Source organism: Sorghum bicolor, chromosome 4 (genome assembly GCF_000003195.3).
Source record: "Sorghum bicolor cultivar BTx623 chromosome 4, Sorghum_bicolor_NCBIv3, whole genome shotgun sequence".
NCBI classification, from domain to species: domain Eukaryota; kingdom Viridiplantae; phylum Streptophyta; class Magnoliopsida; order Poales; family Poaceae; genus Sorghum; species Sorghum bicolor.
This window is the reverse complement of record NC_012873.2, coordinates 66,075,238-66,098,381: the sequence shown is the minus strand read 5'-3', so window position 1 is coordinate 66,098,381 and position 23,144 is coordinate 66,075,238. Positions and strand designations below refer to the sequence as shown.

The 23,144-nt window shown below is 43.0% G+C and overlaps 4 protein-coding genes across 5 annotated transcripts; 2 read left to right on the top strand and 2 right to left on the bottom strand.

Moving 5' to 3' along the window:
• Positions 792-4,108, bottom strand: LOC8081968 (protein CYPRO4). The gene is made up of 2 exons (XM_002452913.2): positions 2,248-4,108; positions 792-1,327 (listed from the first exon to the last, which is right to left on the bottom strand). Exons 1-2 carry the CDS (start codon positions 3,820-3,822, stop codon positions 1,046-1,048), a joined length of 1,857 nt encoding a protein of 618 aa, XP_002452958.1. The 5' UTR covers positions 3,823-4,108; the 3' UTR covers positions 792-1,045.
• LOC8082722 (serine/arginine-rich splicing factor RSZ21A) lies at positions 4,282-7,909 on the top strand. 2 transcript variants are annotated; one of them, XR_002451733.1, is made up of 7 exons: positions 4,282-4,437; positions 5,215-5,315; positions 5,871-5,959; positions 6,220-6,451; positions 6,719-6,837; positions 6,926-7,063; positions 7,181-7,909. XR_002451733.1 is itself a non-coding variant. In XM_002454638.2 (6 exons), exons 2-5 carry the CDS (start codon positions 5,227-5,229, stop codon positions 6,798-6,800), a joined length of 492 nt encoding a protein of 163 aa, XP_002454683.1. In that variant the 5' UTR covers positions 4,282-4,437; positions 5,215-5,226; the 3' UTR covers positions 6,801-6,837; positions 6,926-7,869. The 2 variants fall into 2 exon arrangements, 1 of the variants encoding a protein (XP_002454683.1); XM_002454638.2 differs by having other exon boundaries at positions 6,926-7,869.
• LOC8081967 lies at positions 10,571-14,775 on the bottom strand. Its single transcript, XM_021459619.1, has 10 exons — positions 14,547-14,775; positions 13,576-13,743; positions 13,307-13,438; positions 13,056-13,207; positions 12,642-12,914; positions 11,696-11,826; positions 11,342-11,459; positions 11,167-11,259; positions 11,018-11,095; positions 10,571-10,663 (listed from the first exon to the last, which is right to left on the bottom strand). The coding sequence occupies exons 1-10, from the start codon at positions 14,773-14,775 to the stop codon at positions 10,571-10,573; spliced, it is 1,467 nt and encodes a 488-aa protein (XP_021315294.1).
• LOC8081966 (cyclic nucleotide-gated ion channel 17) lies at positions 16,425-21,999 on the top strand. The gene is made up of 6 exons (XM_002454637.2): positions 16,425-17,546; positions 18,820-19,032; positions 19,137-19,423; positions 19,788-19,899; positions 20,042-20,278; positions 20,718-21,999. Exons 1-6 carry the CDS (start codon positions 16,965-16,967, stop codon positions 21,390-21,392), a joined length of 2,106 nt encoding a protein of 701 aa, XP_002454682.1. The 5' UTR covers positions 16,425-16,964; the 3' UTR covers positions 21,393-21,999.

Genomic DNA, 23,144 nt, shown 5'->3' with positions numbered 1-23,144 from the left:
CATTCTCTGCGCCATCATGGTTTGTGGTGGTGAGCCAGAACACTGTGTGTGTGTGTGTGTGTGTCACGCACGGAAGAGGAGGGGCCAGCCGGCTTAACAGTTCAGGTCAGGGGCACAGCCGTACAGTACAGGTCATGATCGTTTTTTTCTTTTTTCTTTTGGGGGTTACAAGGCGCCGACGATAAAATGAGCAGCAGAGAAATTTCTGTATGCTGTTGCATTTTCGAGATTTTTTTTTGAGAAACTGCATTTTCGACTTGGTGGGCCGTTGGGTCTGGCTAATTCGTTGGTCCAACTTATGGCCCATTTCATTGCTTATGATGTACTAGTCCATAATCCTCCTCGTAATTTGGTAGCCCATAGCTTAGCTGTTCTCTTTCTAAAAAAAAAAACTGTTCTCGGAACGAGTTTGAGTCAGGGTACTAATCCAGTTCTGGACAGTATTCCGTTTTGTATTCGGTCGCCGGTGGTCAAAGATTTAGCCTTGGTTTATAAGGGGGTGCTAAGACTGCTCCATTTCATGTTTTTTAACCAAATGAAATCAGCTCCACGCACTCCATTCGGGAACAAATAGTAGAGTTATAACTTGTGAGTGCATCTAAAGATATGCTTATAAACTCTAATTTTTTTATGAAGCTGCTTCACGATGGACTTTGTAGAATAAAGTTTGTCAAACAGTTCCAAACACCACCCCCCCCCCCCTAAGTCATGGAGATATCTTCCATGTTAACGAAGGAAAAAAAAGATCAAGACGCCGAAAATGGAAATTAGCATTCCATGAGAGGCAAGCATCAGTCTCAGATCAACATTACTTTGCTTGTACACCATCACATTACATGTCCAACAAACATAGACATACAATTTTACTGAGCCACTGCAAATGGCCATACAGACGAACCAGTTCTTTCCGGAAGAAACCTCGATCCAAGAAAACTATAAAACCAACCAACCAACCAGCCAAACCGTCTAAAGAAGGAACAAACTGAACAAGAACCTGCAACTACTCAAAACTATTTTGCACAGCGGGGGAAAAAGAGCTTCAGAGTCAGCGTCGATTTGCTATACTGAAGGAGCTGACTTTCATTGGTGTAGCGACAACAAGCGGAGCTTCTGGAGAATCGCTGCTTGCAAACTTCTCGTGCATGAAACGGCTGTCGACAATCGATTCATCCTTGAGGACAACTTTGTAGCAGTAGCAGCTCTTGAGGCCCTGCTGATCACGGTAGCACTCATGGTTGCTGTCCTTGACTTGCTGGAAATTCCAAATGACACTGAATTTGCCGACTGTAGCAACAAGGTGCTTTTCCTGCTTTCCGTTCTCCGTTACCTGAAGAAGTCGATTGAATGCAGAGGAATAGACATCAGAACAAATTCTGAACAATACTGAAGCATCACAGAACATAAGATTCATAAGAAGCCAATGCAAACACAGATGAGCGCACTTGGCTGTAGTGATATTATAACATTTCTATGCAATAATCTGGAACTGCAAGTTACCATTACAGGCAATGAGAAGTGTTCAAGGTGAGATTCATAAGCAGCCAATTTACAAGCAAATGATCACAATAAGGAAATAACGATCACTACTACATAGAATTTTTGCAATGCAAATGCACATCACTGCACTGGCAATGGCATGCACATTAGTGCACATGGATGTAGTGTTGTACCCAACTGTTGCAACACTGCAATTTACCGTTACAGGCAATGAGAAGTATCCTTAGGTGAGATAAATTTAAAAGTGGTATTTAGGCAAGGTTATTCTCACCTTCTGAATTGTTGAATCCGCTTCTCAAGGTTAAGTAAACAACTATAACATGATTCTACAAATGCCAGATTAGGAACATAATTATCGCCCCCTACTTCAAACTGTATTTATTCATAGGTGCACAAAACATGCAATCAAAAAATGAGGACAAAATAATCACTTTATACTAGTTGTTACCACTTTATACGCATAGAACAAAGTGTGAACAAGCTATTTCATCTGTGAACTGGCATTTAATTGGTACAGAGTTAGATCTTCTGAGAATAATTACATTATGGTCACAGCATGTTTACTAAACAACAACACTTATGCATACAAAACACATGCATACATTAGTTAGTGCAACAATGAACTGTTACTATGACCAGGACCAGATAAATCTTATCATGCATATCTGAATTAACATTCTATTTAATTTGACTAGATTAGCAACATGGGCATCTATTATTATGTGCTCAGAACAGGAGATTCGGACTTACCCATGAGAATTGCCCACCATGGAATTTGTTGTCAGTTCCTGCTAAAATTGAATCAAGTGGAGTCAGCTTCAGCAGCCTTGGTGCAGCAATCTTATTTCCCATACGGCCACTAAACCCAGTTTTTTCTTTCCCATCTTTGTCCTTGAAGATAGTGCAGATCAAGATCAAGTATGTGTCAGTTGTTCCCAAAATCCATTTCCCATCATAAGTAACATCCACGTGTGTAATTGGGGACCCAAGCCCTGGGAATGCTGTCTTCGCCATACGCATCGAGCTCTTAGAATAGAGCCTGATTTTGCCATCCACAGAACCAACAACAATAGATCCATCCCCAGTACTCGCAAAGCACTGGAAGTTGGTGCCCCGAGAGAACTGATGACCCTGTGACCAGTTCAGCACTGGTGACTCTGATGAGCTACCGATTGTCTGCACTCTGCCTCTGGAGTCGCGCATATCCCATCTACACAACCTGTTGCAATCCAGGCCCAAGAATGTCGACCCGGAGGGTTCCAACTGCGCTCCCTTACTGTCGTTGGCAATGTCTCGCATTGTAATATCAGCCCCATCCTTCTCAAACCGCCATTCAGCGACAACCTTCCCAGTCTCGATATCGACATGGTGGACACCATTGGAACGCACAGCCTCTCCTGGGCTCATCAGCAGCATGTTAGTCTCACCGCGCATCAGCAGCGCCTTCTTCGGCGTCGAATAGGCGCTCCCACTGCCGCCACGCCCTCCCGAGATCTTCACCGACGCGCCCTTCCCGTGCAAGCCGTGGCGGAAGTTCTTGACCACCTGTATCCCCGCGCCACCGACCAAGAAGCTGTTGTCAAGCGCCCCAAGCGCGAGGCTCTGAATGCTGTCGCCGTCGCCGGCCTCTTCCTCGAACTCCTCAAGCAGGTCCTTCGCTGGTGCGGCGGCGGGAGGGGTGAGGCTTTCCTCGGCATCGGCCCAAACAGCGTCGTCGGCCTCGGCGGGCCGAGCCCACGCGGCGAAGTCGGCGCCGAACACCTCCTTCCGCCCCTCGTCCGTGGCCTCGACCCCGTACGTGTTCTCGAAGAGGCAGCGCTCGTACTCCACCCTGAACCGGCGCAATTCGGCGTCGGTGGGCAGTCGCAGAGCCCATACGGAGCCGCTCGCGGCGAAGTCCGCCCGGCGCTGCGCGGGGATCGTCTTCAGCTGGAGCGCCGAGTCCACGGGCGCGGAGACCCGCGGCCCCGGACCGACCTCCAGGAACCACCTGGGCGAAGAGTCGTTGTCGCTCGATTTGTCGACGAAGGCGTAGGTCGCGCGGCGCTCGGCAGGCACCCAGTGCGCGGAGGGCGAGGCTCCGCCGACGTGGAGGTAGAGCTTGGCGGAGGTCGGACGCTGGTACTTGAGATCCAGCGACCTGAGCTTGGCGTCGATGGCCTCAAGCGACGAAGGTGTGGCGGTGCGGAGGAGGTCGTCGTCGCGCTGCCCCGCGCTCGCGGCGGCCTCCGCGATGGGTGATCGGGCGTCGTAGTCGTCCTCGTACTCCTTCTCTTCGTCGGAGGAGGTGAGGTCGATGTCCTCGCGGCTGTGGGAGCCGCCCATGGCGGTTGCGGTGGAGGGGAATTCGGCTCGGGAGTTGCGAGACGGGCGACCCGGGCTGCGTTGCGGGAGGAGGAGATGGTGAATTGGTGATGGAGGCGGGGAAAGTGAGGTCGGAGCGGCGGGGAGCGTGTATAAGTACGGCGCGGGAGCGTGGATGTGGGGCCGGGGAGGGCAGGGGATGGTCGGTGCGTGTGGGGGACGCGACGCGCCCCACGCGCCGGGGACGGCGAGGGCCGCGAGGCCGACGAGGTTCCTTCGCGAAGGGGGCGAAGTGGTTTTCTTTTTTTTTTTCTTTTTTTTTGGTGATGAATGATAAGTTTTGATTTTATTTGAGCGAACGACGATGGAGAGAGAGAGCTGGCTAGGAAAGCCAACGGCGGGCGTTGGGCCTGGGCCTGAGCCTGGTGAAAGCTGGGTTGGGCCGTGGAATCATAAGGCCCACGTGACTCGCCTGACACACATGCTATATGGCCCGCCCGTGTCTTCATCCTAGTTCCTATCGCCTCCAACACCAGAAGCTTCGCTTCACTCTGCCCTCCGCCGCCGCCGCAGCTGCCGCAGGCGGGAACTTGGCGGTGATACTACGCGCGACTGCTCTCTTCTCGTTCCGTTCAGGTAACCCCAAACTTTCTGATCCAGTCTCATGTCTGATTCCGCATCTGTGTGTTAGTTCCGCAAGGTTTGGGAACCCTAGAAGCGTAACTGTTGGTTGTCGACGCCATCTCCTCTCGGTCCGTGAGCTGTTCGCGCGCAGTTTTGTGGTTTGTTTTCGTTAGCTTGATTCGGTGTTTCGATCGGCGTAACCCTTGTGTTTGAGTGGTCATACTGTGGCCATCTTGTGCTTAGATTGGAGTTGTTGCGCGTTCGCGTCGAATTCGCCTGACGTTTATTATTGTTATATCATGCGATTTATCATGCAATCGCCTGTTTCCCTGTTCCGTAGGTTGTTCCGCTGTTCCTTTGGGTCAATAGAGTTACCTCTTTGGTTTAGGGAATAGGGATCTAGCTTTGCTTGCAAGGATCAGAAATTGTTCAGTCTTCCAAATATGATTCTGACCAGTGACCACTCTGTTGTAAATTTGCGGTGTCGCTTTATGCTGTAGCAGCAAAGCATCAGCTGCTACTCATTTTTGTTTAGAACATTGTTGAATTACGAATCTGGTTGGCTATTCATACTGGGAATTGTGGCAGGTCACAGGTGGTGTCTGTGTGATGTTCTGTGAGATATGTCTTGATTTCTGATACCCACATGTCTTGTTTGCTGATACTCATCCCTCACCCTTAGTATCTTTTGGACATGATGAAAACTGTTTATAATGTGTTCTTTTGGTTAATTGTTTGGCACTACTATTTTGAATTAACTCTATTTTTCCCTCTTGTGACTAACTTCAGGTTTTGTTCACAATGGCCCGTGTGTATGTTGGCAACTTGGATGCACGTGTGACTTCTGGGGAACTCGAAGATGAGTTCCGTGTGTTTGGAGTTCTGCGAAGGTCACTTTTTGTCAAACTGTAACCCGGTTCTGTATAGATATGTTTTCATAGTTTTTTTTCATGTTTTCCCTTGTGCCTTGAAGGCTTGGCAAGCCAACGTAAGAACCTTGTCATTCATATGATGATGAAACCCAAGAGAATAGCTTTATGATGTTTTAGTGATTTATTTATGAGCTCGCTAACTTATTGGAGAGGGTGATAGTTCAGAACCAACATTGATTTCACTTTGCTCATATTCTTCATCAGATGTTTGTGCGGATAACTTGCTTTCCCAGTTTGTAAAACTATGCAAACTTGATCGTCCAACTATTTCTCTGCAGAAGTGCTTTGTAATGTTTATTTATGTCAATTGTGAATTCCCATCCAACTATGTCTTATTTTAAGAAAAAATATTTTGGATCTTTTAAATGGAGGTATGCAGTCATACGTATCTTCATGTTGGATCTAGTGAGATGGATAGGTTTTACTTGTTATGTCCATCAAGACTTCTTTCTTTATGAGATGAAGTGTGTTGTTTCTCCTGGTGCAGTTTGCTAACTGTTGTTCTCAATGCAGTGTTTGGGTCGCACGTAAACCACCTGGCTTTGCATTTATTGATTTTGATGACAGGAGGGATGCAGAGGATGCTATTCGTGATCTAGATGGTATGTTAGCGGTGTCTTCTGGTTGGACTTGTTTGAAGCTCTGCCTGGGCACTCTTTAGTTTTATAAAGAGAAATCCTGTGATTTTTCGAAAAGTTCTTCAATCAGGCGTATATTAAGAGCTTGCTTCTATATTTGACATTTTTTTGTGTGAACGGAACAGCACTTTGTTCTGGATTTGTAATTTGTTACTCTTACTCCTCACTTTGCTCTTACATATTGCTGGCATTAACTATACTTTGGTGCATGGTTTCCAAAATAGGTAAGAATGGATGGAGAGTTGAACTATCTCGTAATTCCAGTGGCCGTGGTGGTCGTGATCGGTATGGTGGATCTGAGTCGAAGTGCTATGAGTGTGGTGAGACTGGGCACTTTGCACGTGAATGTCGTCTGCGCATTGGTTCTGGAGGTCTAGGCAGTGGAAGACGTCGCAGCAGGAGCAGGAGCCGCAGCCGCAGCCCTAGATACCGCAGGAGTCCAAGCTATAGTAGAAGGTAACCATTTTTTTTACTTTGTAGATTTCAGTTGTAAATTAACCTTCAAATTTTATTGCCCAACCTTGAATGCTGCTTATATCTCTCTTTGGTAACTGATATTGTTCTGCTTTAATGCCCTTCTAGATTCATTATTATGCTTTTCGCTAGCCAAGCCTTCAATTTGCTACTTTGCCAATATTGTATTTGTTATTTAGCAGGCTTCTCTAATTCTTTCCTTTAATTACTTTGTACAAAGCAGACTTAAATTATCTACTCTGCTTGCAGGAGCTATAGCCCTCGTTATCGCTCTCCAAGGCGCCGTAGTCCTTCTCCAGCTCGTGGCCGCAGCTATAGCAGGTCGCCATAGTACAACTGCAACAAATATGTGTCTCCCTTGCCAATGGGTATGCGAATCAGTGAAAATGCAATTCTATGTTCCTGGACAGCTTTATAGAATACATATATCTCACATTGACATGTGCTGTTATGCAGAGGTAATGATGGCAGGTACTGGTGTAGCAGGAGCTAGCCTGAAGACCGTACCTGATTCTTCTGTGTGAGAACTTGGTCCTTGGTTTGGCTGTCAGGAACAAATTTGGAACTGTCGTCAACTGCTTGACTTCAGTTCAGGTCTAAAACCTTATCTAGCTTAATTGTGATTGTCTTGATTATGCCATTAAAGAACTTTTAAGATTTGGATGTATTATGCCACTAAGACATATTACCTTTCTTCTCTGTGTTAAAAAGGCATGTTCTGCTTAAACGACTCGGCCAACTACGGCTCTCAGTTGTAGTCTTCATGGTTTTGTTGCTCCCTTCTTGGCACGTCCTTGCCTGCAAACGAATGTCAACCTTCCATTACTATCTGCCTTCGATGTTTCATCATGAAATTCTTCAATGAAGATGCTACTTCGTCACAAATTAGTAATATCCTTTCCCCCCATATAGTTAATAAGGTTTGAGTGTACTGAACACTAACAAATGCAGCTCGTGAAAGTAAGGCCCTTGATTTTCGTCATAGAACATGAGCAGCTACTTCAATTGCGGCACTCACGTGAAAAAAAAATCCACTCTGCATGCTGGGGATTCGGGGCGAATGAAGTGTGTGGGGCTCAGCTGCACCTAGTTGGGCATCCAAGGAACTTAGGCTGACTTCAGCAAGAGATGCACCTTCGACTAAACTTGTTGGATTTATTTCTTGTGGTTTTGATTCTTCACTTCTGTTTGTTGTGTTCTGCCTTCACTGCACCAGTGGTTGAATATGCTTCTGTCTGTGGTAAGTTATTCTTGGTAATGGCTCTTTTTCTCCTGATCAGTGTATGTTGGACTTTCTGATAGAGTTAGCGTCAATTGTAGTATAAATATGTTTCCTCTGGAAGATAATTGTAATAATTCTATGTGGATAGTCAGAGAACATACACAGATTTGAGGTCTAATCTGCTCTTGGCAAATGAGTTTGTTTTTTCTTTAAGATCATTTCAGTGTCCCTTATAATCTTCTTCTGAATGTTTAATTTGGACAATGCTGGACTTCTGCATCTGTGCAATAGTGCTTTGGTATTGCTTGGCATTCATGTTGCATTTTAAGGTCACTTTCCCTTATGGAATGATAAATGGTTCCTGTTGCTCTTGCATTTCATTTGAGTGCTGTAGAGGATATGGTGCACCAGTTTAATTTGGATCTTATATTAATTTGCCCTCTTTGTTTCTGGTTGCTATACATATGTCAACTCCTTGGTATGCTGGAATTACATTGTTTCTGCTTGGTAAATCTGGTGTGTCCTGGGTAAATTTATGGAATTTACTTTTTGGGCTAGATCCTCGTCCACTTATTTTGATGGCACGCAATTGTTTTGCTTTAAAACGTTTTAGGGAACAGTATATATTGTCATCGTGCCAGTTTCTGCCTTTGGAGTCGGTGTGTCACGCTTATTTTTTTTTGTGGTATCTTATATAGGGGTACTGTTTGGCGTGAGATGCAGCAACCCACATGGGGCACACGCTGGTATTTCTGTGCTAACGAAGCACCTCGTTGCACACGCTAGTATTTCTGTGCTAACGAAGCACCTCGTTATGCCTTCGCTGTAATGAAGATGTTCCTAATTTTACATGTGAAACCAATGGGTTCTTAATTTTAGTTGTCACCATCGCGTTTGTGCTAGTTTAGGCCTGAATATGTGCTTATTGGATTGGAATGAAACAAGTTCACGCTGGACCAGCATTGAAGGTCTACAACTGGTTGCCCTTTCGAAATTGTGCGCTGAAAATTGCACATTTTTCCAGCATGCAACCGAAAACAAATGTGAGCAACTTATTTGTCTGAGCTAAGGTTTGGCTTATGACTAGTTAAGTTATCACGACAATTACTCTCTGTAAATTGGATTTATCTATTTCGTACATTTTAATCTTGCCTCCCGACGACTGGCATTGACGTCAAAGACAAATCCATTGTATAGGTGGCTAGGTGAGCATAAACGAAACATATTCCGGAGGGCATGTTCGTTTGGCTGGCTTCACTTCATGCATAAACAGTACAACAGGTCAACAGCACGGCCTTCCGATCATTGGTTGTGTGCTTACATCTCAGACCTGTAAAGCTGTTTATTTTTAGAGCAAGTATTATAATACAGCCAGCTGCTGGCTGTAAGATTTCTTTACAGCCTTCTTGTAGCTTACTCATATAATGGTTAGCTCATCACTATTAATATATAGCCTATATGTCTGTTTCACAGATTTTCTTGGTTTCTGTGTCTGAATCGGCTGTAAGCTTACGGTCCGCTTTTACTCTCTCTCCTCTTCTCTCCCCCATTTTAGCATTTAGCTGGTTTTCGAGATGGAAAATAAACTACAGAACAGTCGGAGCTAAGCCTAGCTCCTCTGGTTCCGTGTGTAGTACTGGTACATTGGTTGTGTACTTGTGTAGTATGCGAGCCGAAGCAGTTGGGAGCTACATCAAACGGCCAGGCTCTCCATGGAATGTAGAATTCTCATAATATAAAGAATATGAGGAATGCTAAAATGCTCCTATTGATACGATTAGAACTGTCCCACTATACACGAGCAGCGACTCATTGATACGATTGGTATTACAAACAGTTCTACCGGCCCCATGTCATTTTTTTCACTCAACAAATACATACCCACCATCAAATTTCTTTGTATCTAATCTTTTTTTTTTTGACACCCTCTGTCGCAACCGCGCCGCCGAAGAGGACACCACGCCAACCTAATCCGACGGCGTGATCACTGACCTAGCAAATGCCAAGTAGCCTGCTAATGCTCAAGGCACCGGAGATGCAGGAATTGCCCACAAGGCTTTGCCTGATCTAAGCTGAAGAACAGGCCGGTGAAATGAGTCAAATGACAAGAGTTCAAACGGCGAAAAGCCCAACACGAAGTATGCCGGGCTTTCCTAATTAGCGTCGTGACGAATCAAAACACTCTCGAGCCTGCTGCATCCGGTGGCAATGGTGGAGAGCCACGACATGCCCGTTTGTATCTAGGATAGGAGTGTTATCTATCGAATTTGTGTTCTTGACATCCTAATTGAGTTAATGTAAAGAATTGGCGAGAGAAATCATATCGGTTCTGTTGCAAATTGGTATCCAGAGTTTGAGAGATCCGATCGTCATGAGTAGCACTTGGAAAAACACTCTAGGAAAAACACTCTGTAAGTGCATGGTCCACGAACCACGACGGATCAAGTCAATCCACAAACCTAGCAGACTCTTAATGCTTCAGATAAACCCAAAACCCAAAACATGCGGTGAGGTTTCTCTGATTGGTTTCTTTGGTTTAAAATCCCAATGTGAAAAATTTACTGTGCGGATACAAGTTCTGGTGTCTTTAGTCTATCGCTCGACCTTGCATTTGCGGTCAGCTACAACAACTTGAGCCAAACTCTGACTCACAATGGGACACTTCTCAGAAATGTTATAGCCAAACACACACTTTTGCCGGCAGTTCTCACAATGCGTTAGTTTCTTCATGCCAACTTTTCTGTTTTTGTGCAGCAAGAACCCTGGAGATTACTATATAGAGGTAAGAACCTCTTCAGAAACACAATACTTTGAGAATAAAAGCTGTGATCAAATCCAGATGAGACAATGTCAAATGCTTGAAGGTAAACAACTATACCTTAATAATCAAAGGCCTCCATACAATCCGATAGCTGTACGGACAAAGTGACCATTCTCCTCCTGGCAGGTTTACGCAGTTTGTAGACACCAAGCTGTAACAACAAACAAAAAAAATTCAAAACAAATGATAGCTTCATCCATGAATGGTTGGAAAACATAGCATATATGCATTATTCTTTTTTTTTGAAAGAACCATATATGCATTATTCTAAACTAACATTGAAGTTCAATATCATATTCCTTGTTGAGAGGACAGTCTAAAGAAAAAATAGTGGAAACATAAGCTGTCTAAAGAAAAGACAGCATATGCTTGGAAACATAAGTAGATATCTTATTGTATGCTAACCAAATAAATAGCTAGTGATAGAAATCGTAATACCAATACAAGATAATATGCTAGCAAAAGAATAAAATAACCTGAGCATAACTTGCCAATAGAAGCTTACCTCAACATCTACTTCATCGTTCAGACCCTTGCCCTCCTCAAATTGTTTCGCACAAATATCCAACAATATACCTTCAAACTAAACAGAATTCAATCTTAATTAAAAAAATCACTAAAGTCTCGTGGTTATAAGGACACATATTTTTATACCTCGCTTATAGTTAAAACAGTCTCTCCTTGACAACTAAAGATAATATCACCAGTTCTGAAACCATTTCTCTCAGCAAGTGATTCGCTAGACACCTAAAGACGATCTTATAAGTATCAGAACATAGATATTTTAGATTAAACAACAGTTTCACAAAACTAAAATAAAGAGGCATACCTGTCCAACAATGAGACCATCCCTAATTTTAAAATCGCGGGATAGCTGCTCGAGATGTGTTATGTCAAGAAATTGAACAGTCCTTAGCTTTAAACCAAGATGGGGTCGAGCAATTTTCCTATACAGCATTATCACAAAATTATTAAATTAAATACATGTCCCGTAGACTGGTATAATACTATCAGACAGTCAATTGATTACAAATTGTGATACTTTGGAAAAAAAAGTTGGAACTGAGTAGTAGATGATCTCTACATTAATTTGGCTAATTTTTATAGTCATTTAGGGAAATTAAAATTTTAAAACAATGCACAACTAAATAAAGAATCAAGAGGAACACTAAAGTACACGTACTTGAAACTTTGCCACAGTCGAAAACATGTGATGATAATGGAGCTAGGAATAAAGGCAAAGTTAGGTAAGGCATTCACAACCATACCCACAACTTTCCGGTTGAAATCTGTCAATGGTCCTCCAGTACTGGACTGCGTGAAAGAACATAGATTTAGACTAAAGAAGCTTATTTATCTCGAGAGTAATAAGTCTGAAAATAGGAACAAAAAGACAACCATGAATCGCTAAATGTACTTAATGTTTGTCACCATTTTTTTTAAATAAAGAGATAAAAACTGCTAGTAGAAGCTTTAGTAGTACCAAGCCTGATGCAAGATTTATTACACGTCTTTGAGTTGGCAGCAAGTTCATGCACTGTACTTATTTTCAATTCTACAGGGCCTAATGTCTTGCAATTATGGATTGGATGCCCTACCATGTTTCGTTATTTTTGATTTTTTTGTACAATATTTGTACCATCCTAGATTTTGAAAAAATGTTGGACTGTTTATATTTCAATATTTGCAGTTTGAATTGACACATTGTAAGGTCAGGATGGCGGATTAGAAGGAGATGAATAGTTCTTTCTAAAAATAATCACACCGCTAACTGAAACAAATCAAAATTAAAATTATCGGTCTAACCAAGACTACATCTCTATATCTAAGTTCCCTTGCATCTTACAAAAGATTCTAATCAAGAAAAAATATGTTGGGCTAGCTAGAGTTCACTTAAATAATTTCTAGTAAGCAAGGTCACACGAACCTATGCAACGAGTACTGAGCTCCTACACATGTTGGTAGCAAAAAGCACAAAGCTCCTAAACTCACTAGAATGCTTAGTAATAAGGCAACCAATGCCAAATTAGAGAGCACAAATTATTTAGCTATACAAACTAAGTAATGTGACTAACTAGACTACTCAAGCCAATTAGTCACGCAAGGGATCTATTTCTATGCTTTCTTACCTGAGGAATTGAGCCACCAATGAATAGATAGTGATTCCTTTGGTGGTCACAAGGATCCAATGCTAGTATCTTCGTCTCCCTACAAATCAATCCAAGATCTTTCTCCCTCGCTAACACACAGGCTTCACTACCAAACTCAAGCTTAGGTTCCAATGATGCAACTTGTAACTCTGATCCTCCCATAAGCTTAAAAAAGGCAACTTCATAATGTTTGCTGAAGTACAATAATGTCAGATTATCAGAAATGGTTCCATCTAACAGGTGAGCAGTCACCTGAAAAAAGATGTAGCCAAAAGCAATTAAGCAAACAATGGTAGCCAAAGACTCGACATGTCAACATAAAGAACAACAAAATATCGACAAAAAATCCAAGAATTAACTGAATATTGACCAAATATCCAAGAACTTATTTACCTTGGCGTTGGGAACGTAAACATTATTATCCTCCCAATCATCTAATGATACCTTTGTGGCTATAATCTGAGAAGAAGTGAGAACAATAGCAGATTTGTCACTTTCATCCCACTCAATGATAATACCATTACAGCTATTGATCTCTTTGCCATCTGCAAATTAATACAGAGTAAAAAAACTTAAGTAATATAATAAAATACGGATTTGCATCTATTAATTAGCAAACGAAATAAGAGAGACATTAGTAATACCATGGGAGGAAGAAAGGCGCAGCACAGACTCAGCAACATCTAGAATTGCATTCTTCTGATTTAGATTATCCCAATCAGTTATATTTCGGGCATAATTGCATTCCTTAAGTGTGGGTAGCTGTTGTTGACGAGCTACACATATTACAAGAGCATGCATGAGAACCGTGTATAAACTCGACAAAATAAATAAATAGACATATAGGTATAAAAGAACGATACAAAAATAACTGGTGGACTAGGTATATGGAGAGAGAAGGAAGCTAACAAACCTAATTTCTTCTGGTACTTGTGAAGATCTTTGTGATAGGCATCCACGACCTCTTGATCTGAGTTGTACTCATACACTATTTCCCCATTGCTAGTTGTTTTTTCCACAAGTAAAGACTTGGGGCGACGGAGTGGAGAGCTATAGTCAGAGGAATCGGTATCCTTCAAACCTGTGAACCAGATTCGATTCGGAGTATATATCATGAATGCTTAAATTAATCCCTCGTTCAGACTCTCTATATATAGCCAATTTATATTATACATAATCTCGAAATTTAAGTAAATGTACAAATTATTGCTCACTGTTTTGACCATATCATTTAGTTTATATATAACTAAATGCGATAAACAAATATATTGTGGATCTCTATATAACAAAAATAATCCAACAAAGTTTATTTGGGTGGTCGGGATGAATTCTGTCTTTTACTAGATCAAAAACAGGCAAATAGATTTCCGTCCAGACTAACCTGTATCTGGACAGCAGTACTTTTGGTGACTAATCATAATTCATAACCCCTCTATCTAGACAGCAGCACTGTTTTGGTGACCCTATCTGGACAACAGTACTTTTGGTGACTAGTACGTCCTAATCCTAAACCATGCAGGGATTTAATAATTATGAGTTACGACGTTGCAGACACAAGAACGTGAATTGTTGAGAAGAATTCGAGAGGGTTCACAAAATCCCAACCTTTACCGACGTTCGTTTGATGAGAGACGGAAGAATCGGTGTTCCTCTCCACAGCTGCAGGTGGGGACGATGATTTGGCGGGTTCGTCGACCTGTTGTTCAAGTTGTTGTACGGCCTCCAGCAAGCGCCGTACGTGGTCATGGTTCACGTGGATTGCTGGCTTCCTCTATGACATCGGCTTCGTCGCTACGTGCTCCGACACCTCATTGTTCGTGCTACGACGCGGCGTATCTCCACCTCTATGTTGACGATTCGGCGTTGATGTGCAGTGCAGTGTACCAACGCGGGGTTCTTCTTTTCCTAGTCGAAGTATGCCAGCGAGCTTTTGGACCGCGCGCAGGATGGTGAGCCGCAAACCGTCAACAATGCCGATCGACATGAGGCCAAGCTCCCATCCACCTCTAGCGATCCTGTCCGTGTGACCCGAGCGAGTACCGCAACATCGCCGGCGCGCGACAATCACCAGGCTCGACATCACATGCGCCGTGCAGCAGCACGCGAGTGCCATTTCTCGCCATGGTCAAAGGCATTCTGATCCACTACGTGCACGGGACCACGACGCACGAGCTGCATCTACGTGCACGGGACCACTGACATAATGATTAATGACCAAGGGTACGTATGCCGACGGCGACGTTCTCGGCGTTTCGTTCTAGTCTCACCGTCGGGGTCCTCAGACGCTGATACTGCAGGCGGTGAATAACGGAAGGATGCAGTTCGATCTGCACTTGAATCGGTCACCAGACCAAACGGCATACGCCGGCCCGGGCTCGCCCGCCGCGTCGCGCACCGCGCCTCCGCTGTCTCCCGCGCGTAGAGTTTTTCTAGTGGAGGTTGCAGAGTTGTACAACACATAGATGTACATTGCTGAGGTCGGTCATTAGAGTTCGTGGTTGATCTGATCCTATACTCTTTCACAACTGGCTCCGTCTCCACGTCAGGAGGAAAGCAGGGCACGCACGGCAACGGGTGCCGCTGCCGCGCGCTCCTTTGTATCTGCATGTGTCTGATGGAGTTCTCAGCACGTTGCATGCTGCCACGGATGGCATGCACTACCTACGTGAGTACTCCATCTATTTACTACTGACAGTGGCTTATTGACTCTGTTTGTACTAGCACTGTTTTTATGAGCGATACGTATATGATGTTTCGTTTTTCTTTTGTGAGACACGAGCTGCACGTACATGTCAAATTTGCCTCGTCGCTGTACTGTACAGACATACGGAGTATCCGCAACTCCGTCACTGGGTCAAGCGTCGCCCTCGATGTCGCCTCGTTTGACTCGTTTCTTAGGATGGGGATAGTGCTCTAAACATATACTCACAATTCTTTTTTAATATAACTAAATGAATTAAATAAAAAAATAATAGAAGAAATTATCTATTTAATTTATTTAGTTATACTAAAGAAAAAACGTAGATATCTATTTAAAGGCCTATCCCCGTCTTTACTCACACCCTTGTGGCTGCCTTGTGCTATCAGTTTGAAGAACTGAGCCAAACCCGTTCAAACCAAATACGACGACGGCCTATTTCTAAGGCGAAACTACCAATTTATCAAAATCCATGACAAAAAAGTATACTCTCTCTCTCGCTCTCTTAAAATAGAGTATTATTAGAACTTGGCAAAAAAATTATAAACAGCTTATTTGTAAAACAGCTTTATGACTGAAGCTGTTTTTCTTCTTCTGTCACAAAGACAACTGAAAAAATTAGCTTATTGCAGCTCTCTTTCTCATTTATCTCTCTTATCTATGAAAGAAGTAGTTGGTGAAGCTATTTTATCAAATACTTTTTTTAAAATAGCTCAATTTTATCTAGAAAGTTAATCATAAAACTATTTTCTAAAAAACTAGCTTTACTAGTGAGTTGTGTCAAACAGAACGATAGATAACCAAAAAAATCTTGTAAGCAGTCCAAGTCAACTCCGTTCTAGATGAACGCTGTCTCCCTCCCGGCGACTACTTGCTTGCCACTAAACTTTCGTCAGTGAAAAACTCCATTTTCCCGGCAATTTACTACCGTCTACCGGCAATCGCCGTGTCCCCAAAGGAAAACTTCATTTACCGTCCGCGCTTAGCACTAACCACAGTGAAAACTGCTCCACTAACCCCAGGTTTTAACCCCAATCCCGTCCATTAGCGGCGACTAACAAAGCCGGTGGCGAAGCGTCCGCACCCGCACCAATCCTGTCCGGGGACTTTCCGCTCCCACGCCCCACGCGCGCCAGCCCCGCTCCTTCCTCGAACTCCTCGCCGCCGGCTCTCCTCAACTCCGCCGACTCGCTTCGCTGTCCACCTCGCCCCTGTCTCCTCCTGATCCCGGATTCGCCTCGCCGGTCCCCGGTACGTCGCCGGCGGCCCGGTACTCGTCCCCGCCTCCCGGCGCCCGCCACGAGCGCCGTCAAGCGAAGCCTTCTTCGCCTGGCCGCGCGCCGCTGGCGTACCCGCCACGCTCCTTCCGCCGGAGCACGTCGCGGCCAGTTGCTCTCTCGCGCTCCGTCCCCTCGCTCGTCCTCCTACACCATCGCCGCGGGGCGGCCTTCGTCCTCCTCCCGGAAGTGCAGATCCGCACGGGGCTCGCATATATTTTTCCTCTTTGCTGGTAAGGAAGCTCGCTCCGATGGATTGCTCCGAGGGTTAGTTCCGCCCTGGTCTTCCGTTCCTACGCTTGCCAGCAATCGAGTTTCAAGTCGTCGATGGACTGCGATTTGCTCGCTGCGTGGTGGAGCAGCAGCACCAGATTAATCTCCAGGATTTTTCGGGGGTCAGCAGCTGATGCGCCGGGGCCGTCGCCAATGAGGCCAGCCATACCGCTTCACCAGAAGCAGGCGGGGCTCGCTGCTAGCAAGCTAGGGGTGGGGACCTCGAAGAAGCACAGGGCCTTTGTCGCGAGCGATGAGCAGTGGTACAACAAGATATTTGACCCATCGAGCGACTTCATCTTGACATGGAACCGCATCTTCCTCTTCTCCTGCTTCGTCGCGCTATTTATAGACCCCCTCTACTTCTATGTGCCCAAGATCAGCTACGGCAGCCCCAAATTCTGCGTTGGAACAGACACCCGTTTCGCCGTCGGTGTTACATTCTTCAGATCGATTGCTGATTTATTGTATGTCCTGCACATCATAATAAAGTTCAGAACAGCATATATCAACCCGAGCTCGACTCTGAGGGTGTTTGGAAGAGGGGATCTTGTCACAAATCCCAAGCAAATTGCGTGCAAATATATCAGATCTGACTTAGCTGTTGATGTGGCCGCTGCATTGCCTTTGCCACAGGTAATTTGGTGCTTCTTCTATTGGTTTTTGTTCTTGTTAATTATAATATACTACTTATGATCCTTGCTGATAAGCTGGTTTGTCATGAGCATTCGCTGTTGTTGATCTTATTTTAGGCAATTATTGTCTGCATACAGCCAAAACTACTAAAGCTCACTGGACAGTTGCAATTCAGATACTATGCTAATAACTCTAGGTATAGACGTATGTTAAACTTGAGCCTGGGATTGTAATAACTCTATGCTGTTCTAATGTAATGCAAACAGGCCCCCTTTAACTCTTAAAGAACTTGTTATAGATATTTGTTAATGTTGCTCAGGTAACACTTAAGACAATAAATCAATAATTACAATCATTTCCAGGTTCTACCATCCTAGCCTGATTATCTGAAAAGAAGGCATTCCATAAAAGATTAATCTGGCTAAATAGGCACCATATTCAACTATGGTCTACAGCGAACTTCATTTTTAAAAATGGGATTTAAGTGTCACTCTTAGATACTTTGGAGCTTAAGAGATAAACATTCATACAATGCACTTCTGGTTTGCATGTAAAAATTATAGATACATGCATTATTTCTTTTGGAAACAGGTAACTACATCCGTTCCAATACAGTTTCACTATTATCGTTGTTGCATTGCCAAACACATATCATTATATATTCCAATATGGTTTCACTACTATCGTTGTTGCATTGCCAAACACATATCATTGTATGTCCCGTAATTTTAACTTCCTATCGCTTCATATCTTTTCATGTTCCAGTACTGAACATCGTTCAAACATCATTTTCATGTTAGTTTGTCAGTTGATGAGCTTACTAGTTACTACATTGGCTTTTAATTTTTAAATATGAAACTCCTATTGTGTGCACAAGGTCTGTCTACTGAAAGCCTAGAGCCTCTTTTTCTGCTCTCTTTTAATGAATGGCATTGCCCCTGCCACTTTTCGTTAAAATACCTAGTTTGTCCTAGTTCACTTTTATTTAGCTATACAAGCCTTAGGCCAAAATATTAAAGGAAAAAAACATTTCTCTGTGTTCTCTTTGTGAACTCTGCCTTTGTTGGTTAAAAAATGATGGTCCCTCAAGTCCTGATGAAGTTTGAGGCTCCGGACAGGGCTTGGCGAACCAATGTAAAACACACAGCCGTTCATATGGACATGAAACCTGATACAAAAATATTGGCATGTAACCCTCTTATCGTTATTATCGGTTTCCACTTTCCAGTTTGGACTGTACCTTTAACTTACGCATCTTCCACTTTTTGTGCAGATTATTGTTTGGTTTGTGATACCAGCCATAAAGTATACCTCTGCTGAGCACAACAATAACATTCTGGTGCTCATAGTTCTTGCTCAGTATCTTCCAAGATTGTATCTCATATTCCCCTTAACTTATGAAATTGTCAAAGCTACTGGAGTTGTCGCAAAGACTGCTTGGGAAGGGGCTGCATATAACATGCTGCTCTATCTGATAGCTAGTCATGTATGATACTCATATGCACTTAAGTGGTCTCATCGTTCCCGTATCTTGTTGTAGCTAATTGTTAGATGTGGCAAACTGTTCATCTCTTGTTCCTCTTCTTTCAGGTGCTAGGTGCACTATGGTATCTTCTATCTGTCGATCGCCAGACATTCTGCTGGAAGACGAGGTGCTTGAATGAAACTGGTTGTGATCTTAAGTACCTAGATTGTGATTCGACACTGAATGCTACTTGGGCGAGTACAACTTCTGTCTTCAGTAAATGTAATGCTAGTGATGACACTATTAGTTTTGATTTTGGTATGTTCGGGCCTGCATTGTCTAATCAAGCCCCTGCTCAAAGTTTTGCAATGAAGTATTTCTATTCCCTCTGGTGGGGGTTGCAGAATTTAAGGTATGTCCTTAGCAGGCATTTTCATAATTATGGTTCAAATTAGAATGCCAGATAGAAACTTATTTTACGTGTTCCTTGCATAAACCAAATGTTGTTTGACACCACTGTATGGGTTGGGGACCTTGACAAAAACAGCATATTGTCATGTGTTCAACAAAATGTTAGGATCTTACTCTTCAATTTGCAATTGCAAGTTCATGTTTAAACTTTGAAAGGTCTACTTGATTCAGTAGTTCTTTAGTGTGTCCTCATTCTCTCTCTCTATCTCTCTCTCTCTCTCTCTCTCTTACTTTACCAATTCTAAGTTAATAACTTTATATGGGTTTTTGCTAACGTGCTATATATTGCTTTAATTTTCGAACAGCTGCTACGGTCAGACTCTTGTTGTGAGTACCTATCTTGGTGAGACACTGTACTGTATATTCTTGGCGGTACTTGGTCTTGTCTTGTTTGCGCATTTGATTGGAAATGTGCAGGTATTTTTTATCCACTTAACTGCATGCTTTGTATTGTAAACATTTTTTTTTATACGTGAATGTTAATAATCATTTTGAAAAATGTATTGATTTGAACCTCATTTGTAATTTTCTATCTTACAATGTGATGATTATTGTCAAGACCTACCTGCAATCTATTACTGTGAGGGTTGAGGAATGGAGATTAAAGCAAAGAGATACTGAGGAATGGATGAGACATCGTCAACTTCCTTGTGAACTGCGGGAAAGGGTGAGACGGTTTATCCAGTACAAGTGGCTTGCAACTAGGGGTGTGAACGAAGAGTCAATATTGCAAGCTCTGCCTGCGGACCTTCGACGTGACATTAAGCGTCACCTTTGCTTGGGTCTTGTTCGACGGGTAAATACTTTTACATGCCTTTGTCAATGTATTTGAAACTTCTATGCTTGTCTTATGGATGATGGTTACCAGCACTTCATTTCTGCATATATCAAACTTTTCTATCACCATAATGACCATGAATTTATGTGGTATCTTCTTTATGTCACAAGTGAGCATCATAGTTCCAAATTTAGGTGATTTGCTTCTCATTTTGAGTATACACTTGTAGCTAAGAAATGTAGTGGTACAATGGGTGTTATGGCCCTATTTTCATTATAAAAAAGAAATGTCTTTCAAGTGCAGCACTCTAATGTCGCTGACAATCCGCACTCATATTTATAGCAATCCAAATACACTCGCCCCCTCCCCCCTGAAAAGCATTCCTGTTACAGTTGCACAATATTATTGCTTTCTACATAATTGTATGGTAATGTCGCTTCGTATTGCATTGCTGCAGGTTCCATTTTTCTCCCAGATGGATGATCAACTTCTCGATGCCATCTGTGAGCGTCTTGTATCATCACTGTGCACAAAAGGCACATACATTGTCCGTGAAGGCGATCCAGTGACTGAGATGCTCTTCATCATCCGTGGAAAACTGGAAAGCTCCACAACAAATGGTGGTCGCACTGGTTTCTTCAATTCAATCACCCTGAAACCTGGTGATTTCTGTGGTGAGGAACTTCTTGGATGGGCTCTTGTCCCCAGGCCTACTACGAACTTGCCATCATCCACTCGGACAGTGAAGGCACTGATAGAAGTGGAGGCCTTTGCACTCCAGGCCGAGGATCTCAAGTTTGTTGCCAGCCAGTTCAGGCGGCTGCACAGCAAGAAGTTGCAACACACTTTCCGGTACTACTCACACCACTGGAGAACGTGGGCCTCATGCTTCATCCAAGCTGCTTGGAGACGGTACAAGCGGAGGAAGATGGCAAAGGACCTGAGTATGAGGGAGTCATTCAATTCCGTTAGATTAGATGAAGTGGATAACGAAGATGATGATTCTCCGCCCAAGAATAGTCTTGCTCTAAAATTCATAGCTAGGACTAGAAAAGTGCCTCAGAACATGAAAGAGTTGCCTAAGCTAACGAAGCCAGATGAGCCAGATTTCTCAGCTGAACCTGAAGACTAGAGATGTTTGCTTATGCTAAGTACAGTGGTCATAGCTGACTATTGTGAATTAGTCCTATTTGGTTCGTGAAGGAGGTTACAGGCCAACTAGTTACGGTGAATTGAACTTGGGTTGACGGTGCCATCTGTGGATGTGAGGCAGGTAACTCGAAACTCAATCAAAGCTCATCTGTGGATGTGAGGAAGTTAACTCAAATCTCAATCAAAGCGTGATGAAGCTTCTGACTGGTATAGATCGAATGGTTGTAACTACTAGCTATGTTCATGTTGTATATTCAGATATCTCCGTGCCTATAGATTTCTTGAAAAAAGAAGAGAAAAAGAAGAATGCATCGTTACATAGACTGATAACTTAAACATCTAACAAGGGTGTGGCTACATTGTTTGTGACCGTGGAGGACTCTGTAAATTATGAGGCTGTGGCTTCTGGCAAAATGTTAGCACAGACTGCTGTCATGTACAAATGCACCTGTGCCTGCTTTTGAGCATGGTCGAGGTGCTGTAATGTTTTTTTTTGGTTAACTGTACAAATGTGCTGTTCCTGCGATATGTTATGACTTATGCTACAGTACACGAAGTTGTAGTACAATCAATTGTGACTGAGCTCAGGGTCTGAGCATAGTGCAGCCTGTGCAGGCAAACACGATCTCTGCTCGTGTAAGCTGCTAGTTCGTTCATCAGGTCGTGCATCATGCGATTTGTTTGGTGTAATTTTCTAGTTCGATCGTGCATCATGCCATTTGTTTGGTTGGCTGCGGAAGGCGCCGAAGGCTCGAAGCCGAGTTGCTAACTCAAGAGCGCCGAAGCAATCAAGCTCTGGTCCTGGACATCACAATGTCAATTCTTGGCCCTGATCACTAAAAAAAAATCTTGTCCCTGTTCGTTTGATATTATCAGCCATCTTACAGTGTGTTACTCGCATTAGAATTACATTGCATTAAGAATTCTACAATATACATTTAATCTGGATTTGGCTATATCTATACTATACTTACAATTAAAGAGCAAAGGGATTATTGCAATCATCCTTATTTTACTTTCTAAAATGCCCATACGCCCTCTTATCCTGTTATGACCTGAACTCATGATCCGTACTCATATAAGTTTAGAATAACTTGCGTCCAGTGAAGGTACAATATTCTATTCCAAGACGTATGGAGTCCTGCTGCAACATACATGCATGTTTGCTAGTATCTTTTTTGGTTTGTCTGTGTACTAGTTTGCACATTGTCAATCTGTTATAGATGGGTGTCTTCACGAGTGGTATGAGTGTAAATGGGAGTACAAACTACTCCCTCCATCCCAAATTATAAGTCATTCTAATAATATTGGAGAGTCAAACCTTTTAAAGTTTGACCAAATTTATATAATAAAATAATAATTATTATAATACCAACTAAATATCATTAGATTCTTTCTTAATTATATTTTCATAGTATACTCACTTTACGTTACAAATCTTAGTATTTCACTATATAATTTTGGTCAAACGTGAAAATGCTTTGACTCTTCAAGATTCTTGGAATGACTTACAATTTAGGATGGAGGGAGTAATATGTTTAGTTGGCTGCATAAAGAGTCCTCAGATTACCACATATCTGATTTTGATATGGTTAACCCCATACCATTACGCTAAAAGGGCATGGCTAAGAGCAACTCCAACCCACCTCCTAAACAAGTTCCTATTCTAAATCTAGAACTTGATAAAAAAATCAACTCCAACCCACCTTCTACTTGGGCTCCCATTTTCTAT